Raw genomic sequence first — 12,277 nt, 5'->3', positions numbered from 1 at the left:
GCCGTCACCATTATCACAAACTCTATCACCACAAGGACAGATTATATCAACTCAAGAGCGCCACGCCACAAGCAGACTACCAGGAGGCCAAATTATACCAGTACGGGGATGTATTATAAAAGCATCAAGAAAACAAACTACATCAACACCGGCACCTCGAGGACTGACTACATACCAACGCTACGACGAGGACAGTCTGTAAGACACCACTAACACTCTATATCGCCTGTGTAACAAGAACAGATTATATCGCCACTGCAAGAACAAACTGCTCTATAATGCCACCAACACAACCAAAACCATGAAAACGGACGAGAACGCTACCAACTACGCCAACACCACGAGCACAGCCTATGCCAGCACCACGAGTATAGCCTATGCCAACTCCACAAGCATTGCCTATATCGACACCACAAGCACTGTCTATATATAAACTCCATAAGCATAGTTTGCAACATCACCATAAGGATAGTCTGTACCAGCACCAAGAGTTAGCACCGTACCAACACCATGAGCACAGTTTATGCCAACATCATGAACTCGTACATCCATAAGCACAGTCTACAGTATACTAACACCAGGGGTTCATTCTGTACGAAACTCGCCACGACGGCAGACAGCACCATCAAGAGAATAGACCAGTGCGAAACTTAGGAACATGAGAAATAAGGGAAACTCCAGAAGATCGAGTGACTCACATCAGAAAGCAACCGTTTATCCACCACAGTCACAGATGATACATAACCTTCGGACGAATTTATACAGCTTAGGAGAGACTTCTTAAACTAGCGGGTTCGATGTAGCTTTCACTGATACCTTCGATACAGAAAATCCCAAAGATTATAAAATCATCTGGAGGTAGCACGAATAAGCCAACAGGGTACCTCACCTGATGCGAGGGTTCAAGGATATTTACAATACAAGATTAAAACAGCAATAGAAAACAATGATAGAAGAAACGGCTCTCCCCCGGCCACCAAATCCTCCAAGAGATACAATATATATACTACAAGAGAATAAAATTCCATGCAATACAGTAGTACCGACATGGGTGTTAAATAGGAAAGGATAGAGGAAAGTAAATTTAGATTACAATAATCTTAAAAAAATAACAACTGCATAACTTGTCCTGGTTTGATTTTCAGAAATTTCTGTAAGTTTCTCTAGCCACCACTTGAAACTCTGTATAGAAGTAGCACCAGCACCATTGCTAGGTGTTCATTCCACTAACCTACCAAACCATTTCCTTCTTATCTCTTCCTACATTAGAACTTGACTCTCCTGAAACTGACCCACCAAAAATACCGACTCGGCATGCATAATCAGTCCTAGACAATTGACCAACCAACATAGCTCCAGTTCCAGAAGGAATTCCTTCAACAGTTGTGGAAAAGTCCCCCAGAACTTGCTCCTGTTTTGACTAAATTATTCAAACAATGTATACGTACATTTGCATTCCCTAATTCTTGAAAAGAAGCCAAAATCCATGCAATTCCAAAGAAAGAAAGCTCGTCTGTGCCTTCTGATGACAAACCCATAGCTATCACATCTTCTTTAAGTAAAGAGAACAACTTAATTAGTGACAGACAGTATGGTTTTCACTACGAAAGATCTATTATTTACAATCTCATTCCTCGTACAGTCCATCAGTCAACTGACCAACATGTAGAAGCTCATGCTTTAGCCCCTGATATTTCTAAACCGTTCGACAGTCTGGTACTGCTCCCTGTTATCCAAACTCCTTTGCTACCGCCTGTTAAATTTTTTTCCATTGCTCTCCTCATATATCAGCAATAGGAAAATAAGAGTAGGGGTAGATGATGTATAGGAGTATCGACAAAGCTGCTAGTAGGAGATATAGGGAGAACAGAGGTATCGGCTTTCTGAAAATTCAGTATGAGAAAGCTCATGCTTGTTTCGCGAGATCTGAAAAACCTCACGTCATACCTCATGGAGAATATATGTCTCGACTGTCACCTCATTCACTTCTCTACCATGTATGTGGAAGAAGCTGAGGAAAACAACAGGCAAGTTATTTACGTTATCCTTCCCCGGTGACGAAAGTTCAGGCAGCTTATGTATTCAACGCCATCGAAGTAGCTTCAGCTCTAGCGGAGTATTTTAACAATATTTCACGTCCAGAATCCTCCAAGCTATGTGGTTGTTTCTGGCATCAACAGGAGAGGTTAGGCATTTCCTTTCAGTCTAGTAGAGGGGAACATTATAATGCTTTCTTTACTATGCGCGATCTGCAGGTGCTCTCCGGTAATGTAGTAACTCTGCCTCTAGACCTGATGACACTTCTTATGCCATGATTCACCATTTACTGTATGAATCTCTGCTGTTTTTATTAGGTCTTTATAATGGGATATGGGAAGAAAGTACATTATCAACTAATAGGAAGATGGGTATGGTCTTCCCTTTTCCTATATCAGGTAAGGATCAGTCGAAAGTGTCTAAATAACGTCCCATTTGTTTGACATCTTGTTCTTCCAAACTATTTGAGATGATGGTTGGTGTCAGGCTTTTTTTTTTTTTTTTTTTTTTTTGGTATCTTGAGAAGAATGAGTTCATCTCCCCATCACAAAGTGGGTTTCTCAGGATGTGAAGTACATCTGAAAACATCTTCAGGTTTAAATCAGCAATCTGTGAGGATTTTGCATCCAGACAACATCTCGTTGTATTTTTTGACTTGAAAAAGGTCTATGCTACGGTATGGAGCCATGGTATCCCGAGTCTGTTTCTCATTTTAGAGCTGCGAGGCCGCCTGTTGTTACATTGTGACTTCTTGTTTAACCAAAGGTTTCAGGTCCTTTTGAGTTTCTCACTCTCTATCCCTCGGAGTAAGGAGAAAGGCGTTCCACAAGGGAGTGTGCTAGGTGCTCCCTTATATGCTGCTGCCATCAGTGGCATAATAATTCCCTGCCAAAGCGAATGTCTTCTTCCCTTTATTTATGTGGACAATTTAGCAACACGGTTTGCTGGCTACCGGATGTCTAATGTTGAAAAAAGAATGCAGCTGGCATTGGCTATGTCACCTGCTGGGATCACCGGAGAAATTTCCGTTTTTCTTCGTATAAAACCGTGGGTATGCACTTTTGTACTGGAGAATCAGAGTTGTTCACCCAGACCCTGACTTATTTGTGAGTGAGCACCAGCTGAAGCGTGTGGTGGAGACTAAATTTCATGAAATAACGTTTGACTGCTGGCAGATTTGGGATCCCACATCTATATTTAGCATTAGTGGGATCTAAACTTGCCTATGGTTGCGAGGTGTACGCCATTGCAACTATATCACGAAGGTTTAGTGTCCTCGATCCTGTGCATCATGTAGTTTGTGACTTGCTGCTGGAGTTTTCAGGTCCTTTCCAATTCCTAGCTTGTTGGTGGAGGCTGACACGTCTTCCCTCGATCTGCAGCACAAGGCATTAGTCATTCGTATTAATGTTAGACGTATATCGGGCTCACTTACAGCTATTTGTGCGTCACAGCAGTAATTTTTTTAGTATTAGGATTTTCATCCGCTTACTCCACATCTCTCTGGGCACAGGGTCATATAGGTTATGGAGACTTAGGTCTCACTACAGTGGTGCAAATCTGCAGAGATTTTAAAGGTACCATGTCTTACGTCTCTTCCCAGGCTCTTCAAGTTATTTCTGGAACATTCGTCCATTCATAAGGGCACTGTGCTTGTATACACAGTGGGTTCAAAGCCAAACACTGCTGTCGGATTTGGGGTGATGCTCCCAAACTTTGTGAGCTGAGGAAGTCTTCCTCTAAATGCCTCTGTTTTTACTGACTAATTGACTACTGTCTTTTTACTCCTTAAACTGATTTTAGTACACACAGAGGCTTCTTTTACAGTTTTTTACTGATTCTCAAAGCGCCCTGTTTGCTCCTGAGTGTTTTACTTTAGCTCATCCCCTGGTCCTTGCTGTTCTTGAGCAGCTTTCCCTAATTCATCGACGAGGTAGACTTGTCCAGTTTTGTGGGTCCCTGCACATGCTGGTGTGGAGAGCTAAAGCCACTTCTTCTTGACGACCCACTGCCAACTTCTCTTCCTGCTACCGATACGACACGTTCCGTGAAGTCTGCACTGGCAAAGACAGTGGGATGCTGTTATCAGCAATAAATTAAAGGAAATTTCTCAGACGATCGTTGTGCCGAGGGGTGCCCCCTCCGTGCCTCGGCGATTAGAAGTGGTTGTTGCCGGGTTGCGCATTGAAACTCATGGTTTTATGATGGGTTCCTAATGAGTGGGGGGACTCAGCTGTATTGTGATGACTTCCTGACTTCCCTTACTGGTGGAGTGTCCAGGTCTGGAGGACTTGCATCAAAGGTTTCTCCATAAACGCAGGGGGTGGGGGTGGGGGGCAGATGATGCTTACGTCTGTCTTTCCTGCTTTGAGGATCCTTTGGCTATCGGGCTGACATTTTTAATTTTCTCAAGGAGGCGAGTCTCCTCCACCTTTTATCGTTCATTATTTTTTTTTTTTGTTCTCATTTATCCTTTGAAGTAGATGTGAGGAGCATTTTTTTTCGGTGCCATATGACCAAGTTGCTGCGGCGCCAAGTTATTTTTTAAAATTTCATTCCATTCAGATTTCCACTCAGTTCATGCCGTTGTGCCACAAGGATCAGTCTTGGCTCCAGCCCTGCCCTTCATTCATATTAATGCTCTATTGTTTGTCACCCATAATACCATTCATCTATATGCAGATGACTCAGTGCTTTACAGTTCCTTTACACTTAACTACCCATTCACAGAGTCTGATATCTCTAACTCCCAACTCAGCACAGCAATCTCCATGTCAGTTTTTGTCTGATACCACTGAACGGAAGCAACAACATTGTCTTATTTCATGGTAGGCAAATAAATATATATCTAATTTACTAATAGGCAGGTACCGCCTAACTCAAATATTACCGTAAATGGAACCAATATTCCTATCTCAAAAATCATTGAAATTCTTCGTGCTTCGCTTAACAGCACCCTCAGTTGGGCCTCTCACGTAAGATCACATGCTAACACCACTTCAAGGAATCTTGGACTATTGTACAGGGTCCGCAGTTTCTTCATCAACGAGTAACAAGCTATAATTTGCGAGTCTGTACACTCTCACCTCTAATATAACTCACCCTTGTGGAGTGGATGTGGAAGATTGCACTAAGACAACTGAACACAATTCAGAAGAAGGCCATAAGAAAAGAATATTGATAACTCAGCAGTTACCAATTAAATACCTCCCCTGCACGAAAGAAGGAATGCTGCCTCTCGAATTATTCTATAGATGTCTATATGGCAAATGTTTCAATGAAGTTGCATCCATTGTGCCACCTCTCCACGCCTTCCCCGTGCTACATGGGCATTTGGTAGCGTTCATGACATGTCCCTCAAACTTTCGAATTGCAGAAGTTCTGCCTATTAGAATTCCTTAATTCCCCGAATGGCCTCTCTGGAATTCTCTTTCCCAGATTAGTTTCCTCCAAACCTCAACCCACAGCAGTTCAAGTCTACATGTTACATTTTTTTTTTCTGAATGACACCTGTAGTCTAGAGTATGCATTGTTTTTCTATATTTATTTTTCCTCTCTTTGTTTATCTTGTGTTAAAAAATCTATTTACCTCTTTGCTATTACGTACATTTTCGTTTTAATTTGAGGTCATCTGTGCACGTCTTAAGCCATCTCCTAATGTTAAGATTTTACTAATCTCCTCTGAATTTAATCTCCTCATCCACTTAAACACTTCAGATTTATCCCCGTGACTTCTTCGTCTTTTTTGAGAATACATATATAATTTTCTTACTCTGCCTTTGTACAGAATGTTCCTAGTGTTTGAATAATTTTTGTAAATTGTCTCTGAGCATTTTTAAGGAATTAACATCCATCCAGTACAACCGACATCAAACCTATAGTGCAGTCAAATGTCGCCTACTAAATCAAGGTTGAGATATGACCCAGGCTGTTCTATGTTTTATACCATTGGTATAAACTCCAGGTCACTATATACTTTATTTCGTAGTCTGACACTTTTCTTTCGAGTTTATGTCTTTGCTAACCACGACTCCTAGATCTCTCTCACAACCTAATATATGAGAATCTAAGTTATCTAATATGTAACTTGCTCCTTTTGTAAGTGACTGGAGTATTCTAACATTCTTTTCATATCTCGTTTCGTAAACAGTATGCCACAAGCCCACTGCTCGCTGCTATGCCTCGATTGAGTCAATAACTCTTGCTGTTTTAGTATGGCAGCAAATTTTCTTATCCTGGTACTTGTTTTTAATTCTGAATCTATGTTGTATGTAATAACTAACATGAGGCAAAGAACTGAGCTGTAAGGTACTCATCTAGCTACCAATTTCTAGTCTGACTTTAGCTCCATTAACACCAACACTCTGCATTCTACCCATTGGCCATGAATTTAAAGATATCCGCTCTTATAGTGTGTTCATTAACTTTCTAAATAAGTATTTCATAAGGAACCCTATCACATACCTCGATAAACTCAAGATACATAATATCACAAGCTTGATCATTATCTCTCGTCAAATATGTTCCAGAAATCTGATAATAGAAACTGAGGCAAGAGCAAATCGTTTCGAATAAATATGGAGTTTAATTTTGCTTTGAATGACTTGAATCTTCCTTATCGTGGATGTTAAGCATATCTGTCGAGAATTTGGGCCATTACACCTATTAGCCTTTTAAAGATCAGGTATAATTTCACATTTCTTTGCTTCTTGCACCACTGTTTTAAGCCATTTGATTCAACGACATCCTCTTAAAGTTAAGTTTGTTGTCTCCACTTCAATGGGGTTCATTGTTGAAGTCATCAAATAGCACAATAATCTGATCAAGGTTCTAAAACTACACAAACATATCAAACACTTTAAAAGGGGTGGGGATGAATCTAAAGGTAACATTTTGTTTCTGTGTGTTGCTTACTTTTAGATAACCTTCTCATCTCTCAAAAATGTAAACCAGTGCAATGCCGGTTCATATCCGGCTGAGTGAATATGGGTTAGATTATTCACACGAGGTACTCTATGGACAGCAATGAATCTCACACATTACCTCGTTTTATTCAACTCCAGAGATCCCTCAAATTCTGTTACTGGGTAAGTGTCATGTACGATTAACAGCTGACACAATTTTTGCTTGCAATCCTTCAGTACTGTAGCAAAAATTTCATGCAGACTCTGTGGCTTCATTCTCATACTCTGTTAAGTATGTTAGTCCTACTGTAATTATTTTACCATTGTCTATGCTTCCACTGTCCATCATGTTGCTACAGTACTTGTCATGTAGCCAATCTTTATGAGAATAATTTTAAAAAATGGGGGGGGGGGAGTTGTCCGGATTCTTTCCATTTACATATTAATTTTCATACTCTGTTTGGTTTCGTACTTTTCCACTTTATTCACTAGAAATGTAGCAATATATATACTTAGCTGCCCTGTTTCCATGACAAATGCACACAACTAATACTAACAACTTAGCATCGTTTGATAATAACCTTGGCATTGTTCAGCCTCAACTGTGCCATCCTTTAATCCTAACCTTGTTATCCTTCGTTTTCCAGCCATAACCTTGACCTTCTTCAGACCTAATCTTAGCATTTTTCACTGATATCCTTGGTAGCTTTCTTTTCTAACCTGGGCATCCTTCAGCCCTAACTTTTGTATCCTTCTGAGTTAATCATGGCATATTTCCTTTATAACTTTGGCATCCTTCATTCCAGATTTGGCATCCTTCATTCTTAACCTTGGCATTATTAATCTCTGATCTTAGCATTCTTCAACCGTAACCTTGGCATCCATCAGCCTTAACCGTGGCATCCTTCAGCCCTGACTTTGACATCCTTCATTCCTAATCTGCCAACCTTTATTCCTAACCTTGGTATTCTTCATTCCTAACCTTGACATCCTTCGTTCCAAACTTTGGCATCTCTCATTTCTAGCCTTGGTATCTTTCAGCTATAACCTTGGCACCCTTCATTCCTAACCCTGACATCCTTAGTTCCTAACCTTAGCATTCTTCATTCCTAACCCTGACATCCTTAATTCCTAACCTTGGCATCCTTCATTTCTAGCCTTGGCATCCTTCAGATCTAACCTTGGCATCCTTTATTCCAAACCATGGGATCTTTCATTGCAAACCTTGGCATCCTTCAATCCAAACCTTGGCATCTTTCATTCCTAACCTGGGCAGCCATCATTTCTAGCCTTGGCATCTTTCAGCACTAACCTTGGCATCCTTCAGTTCTAACCTTGGCATCCATCATTTCTAGCCTTGGTATCTTTCAGCTCTAACCTTGGCATCCTTCATTCCTAACCTTGACATCCTTCATTCCTAACCTTGACATCCTTCATTCCTAACTTTGGCTTCCATCATTTCTAGCCTTGACATCTTTCAGCTCTAACCTTGGCATCCTTCATTCCTAACCTAGGCATCTTTGATTCATAACCTCGGCAGCCTTCTTTTATAACCTCGGCAAACTTCTCTCACAACCTTTGTATTCTTCATTCATAACTTTGGCATCCTTCATTCATAACCCTGGCATCCTTTATTCATTACCTTGGCATCATTTATTCATAACCTTGGCATCCTTCATTCATAATCTTGGTATCCTTCATTCATAATCATAGCATCCTTCATTCATAATCTTAGCATCCTTCATTCATAATCTTGTCACCTTTCATTAATGACATTTGTGTCATTTAATTATAAACCCACCCACTACTTTGTCATCCATACCCCTAATCGTGGAATCCTTGTTTCATAATCATGGTATCCTTGACGCCTTTGGCATCGTATTGTCCTAACTTTGACATCCTTTGGCCATAACCTTGGCATCCCTTGCCCCTAATCTTGGCCTTCTTCTGCCCTAGGCTTAGCATCCTATGACCCTGACCTTAGCATCTTTCAGTCCTAACCTTGGTAATCTTTGATCTTAACCTTGGTATAATTGGCCTTGATCTTGGAATCCTCTAGTCCTAACCTTGGCATCATATGATCCAACAGTGACATCCTGTGGCTCTGACCTTGGCACCCTGTGACCCTATCTTTGGCACCCTATGGGTATGACCTTGGCATCCTATGGCCGCAACCTTGTCATTCTACTGCCCTAATTTTGGCATGCTATGCCCCTAATCTTGGAATCCTTTGGCCCTGACCTTGGCATACTTTGGCCTTAATCTTGGTATCCTATGGCCCGAACCAAGGCATCCGATGTCCCTAACCTTGGCATCCGATGGTCTAATCCTTAGCATACTACATCCCTAACCCTGGCATCCTACAATCATAACCATCGCAACTCTTGGTCCTAACTTTGGCAACCTATGGCACAAATCTTGGCAGGCTTTGGTCCTAACCTCGGCATCCTATGGCCCAAACATGGCATCCTATGGCCCTAACATGGCATCCTATGGCCCAAACATGGCATCCTATGGTTCTAACCTTGGTATCCTATGACCCTAACCTTTGCATCCTATGGTTGTAACCCTGGCATCCTATGGCCCAAACATGGCATCCTATTGCCCTAACCTTCATCCTATGGCCCAAACATGGCATCCTATGGCCCAAACATGGCATCCTATGGCTCTGACAATGGCATCCTATGGCCCTTAACCTTGGCATGCTATGGCCCTGTTCTTGGCATGCTGTGACCCTATCCTTGGTATGCTGTGGCCCTATCTTTGGCATGCTGTAGCCCTAACCTTTATATCCATCATTCATAGCATTCGCATGCCTTCGCCCTAACCCTGGCATCCTTTGACCTAAACCTAAAGAACATTGACCCTATACGTGAAATCCTTCTGCTCTGACTTTGGTATCATTTACCCGTAACCTAGGCATCCTTTAGCCTTAACCTTCACATCCTATGGCCCTGGCCTTGGCATCCATTGGCCCCGACCTTGACATCCTTTGGCCATAATCTTGGACTCCACAAGTTCAAACCTTGACATCACTTGGCCCTAACCTTAGCGTTCGTCGGCCCTAATCCTGTCATTCTGCAGCCTTAATATGACATCCTTTAAGCTTAAACTTGGCATCCTTAAGATCAAACTTGGTATTCTTCAGTTTTATGCTTTTCTGGGGTAGGTGGAGTGGGACGGAGGGGTGAGTACGAAAACTCAGCCCAGCGATGTATGCCATAATATTCAGTCCTAATCCTGTCATCCACTGGTACTGATCTTGGCGTCTTATGCCTCTCCTAGGTATTTCTCAACATACTAGCCAAGCATCACTATATATCAAGTCAAACAGTATGTCCATCCCACTGTTAAAGATTTTTTTTTTTTTTTTTTGTCGACATTTATCACACCTCACTACCTTTTTGTCATACTTAGTACTCTTTTCTTGTTGCCTACAATAAACTTAGATCCCTTACTCACCCGTCAGGGGCTAGACGTCTGAATCTGTATTATCTCTTGGATGTTAATTTTATTCGTGGACCTTATTTATTAGTTCAATGAAAATGCTGAATCTCTCATCATATTTCCACATTCCCTGACATGACAACGTCTGCTCATGGCTGACTCTACACCTGGTATCTCTGATGACTATATACTCCTTCTAATCTCTGTAAGCACACTGTCACTCAATGTGACCTCACTTCTGTGACCCATCATAGACTTTCGTACCTTAACTTTACTTTGATGATTCTGACTTGAACCTGACCCCTGCCTACTACACCTGTGACTTGACCTTGTCGACCTCCATTTGTCGTATAGTATCAATGAAGTGATACAGGCGGCTTCCATTTATCATGGTGTCCGCATTTGTTAGTGGAATGGGGCTCCGGTCCATCATTTGTCACAAAGCCTTTTAGATATATTGAGGTTTCAGTTGGAGACTTCATAGGACCTTCAAGTTTTCGAGAAATAGCGCTTGTCTCTATCTACCCCTCCCTCGGCTGCGTTTTGTATCTGCAGATTTTCTAATAAACTGAACAAGAAAGCATCTTTTTTCTGCGTCGTGAATGTCCCACCCTTATTAAAACATCTCGCAAGAAAAAAAAAAAAAAAAAAAAAAAAAACTGACGATGTCTTCAATTTCTTTTCAGCAATATTCTGTTACTTGCCTCAATTAGTTTTCATTTGTAACTTCTAGATCTGTGCTGTCATTATATTTTTTTAAGTCAACGCAATTTATTCCTACTTTGGTTCTTGGCTTATAGTATTTGATTATTTTATATTCATAGCTGCATGAACCCCTTTTCTGGTTAAGGGATTACAATGTTTATATTCTTGAATGTAGTATTTTTCTGAATTTACCATTATCTCCCTAATCATCACAGTCTGTTTATTTTCTTCACAGTGGAACAAAGCTAATTCGTCTACTTTATTCTGTCAACTCCTGCTGGCTGAATTGTACACGGCCAACGAATTATTACTGGAGAATTTTGTATTTTCTAATTTACTCATTTCATTTACACTTTCCCCCTTTCTTCCTTTACTTTTCATAATTTGAATGTGATTAAGTACGCTTTTCTACCGCGTTGCTGCATCTTTCTCTGTTATTTGTTATTCCCGAGTGCGTAAATCTAATGCCCGAGGAGTTGCACATTCATCATTATATGCTACAATTTCGACCGTAAGAACAACAATAAAGCGGACCCAGGTATTTGATTCAAAGTATTGCATTATCCTTAAAATATCTGTCCGTCTGTTGCGCAAAATTATTGCCACTGTCAGCGACCTCTTTCAAAGTCCCTTTTCTCGACAAGGTCCTCTTTTACTTCTAATTTCCTGATCTAACACACACCTCCTTGGGTTGCTACTCCAGCATTTCACATCCACATTAATGTAAGCCATTGTCCCCACTGAGGACCATACTGGGGTAATCTTCATTACCTCCATGGTGCCAACATTTTTCATTACGTTAGTCAGTCTTGCACGCAGAAGAGATTCATGTTTCCTAACAGAAAAGTAGTACTCACACATCTCATGCGAGTCTCCATCAGCCAACAAATTCTGACCTTTATGTTATGACAACGAATGTGACAGTAACAGTACCAACAATAACCACCGCAACCACATTGACTCTGGACACTCCCATCACCCATTGTTCCACCGCACTCGCATTCATTTTGCATATTGCTGAATGATATTTACTCCTAACAATTTCAACTTCTTTCTCAGGGGTGAATTTAGTTGCAGTCTTATGAATAAAGCTGTCAAATCCTCCTCAACTTTACTCTCCTCCTATACTCCCAACAACTCCACTATATTCCTCAGCCTTACATGTCGTCTCTTGCTGATGTGAA

General features: G+C 41.1%; 1 protein-coding gene across 1 annotated transcript in view; it reads right to left on the bottom strand.

The window, feature by feature from the left end:
* Positions 1-12,277, bottom strand: part of LUBEL (Linear Ubiquitin E3 ligase) — a 310,315-nt gene that overhangs the window by 113,678 nt on the left and 184,360 nt on the right. Inside the window, exon 13 of the mRNA XM_080270475.1 lies at positions 1,265-1,278. Coding sequence (XP_080126601.1) covers positions 1,265-1,278 — 14 coding nt within the window. The remainder of the gene's footprint in view (positions 1-1,264; positions 1,279-12,277) is intronic.

Source organism: Coenobita brevimanus, chromosome 5 (genome assembly GCF_032717465.1).
Source record: "Coenobita brevimanus isolate Jiangsu-jjx chromosome 5, ASM3271746v2, whole genome shotgun sequence".
NCBI classification, from domain to species: domain Eukaryota; kingdom Metazoa; phylum Arthropoda; class Malacostraca; order Decapoda; family Coenobitidae; genus Coenobita; species Coenobita brevimanus.
This window is presented reverse-complemented; position numbering and strand designations above follow the sequence as displayed.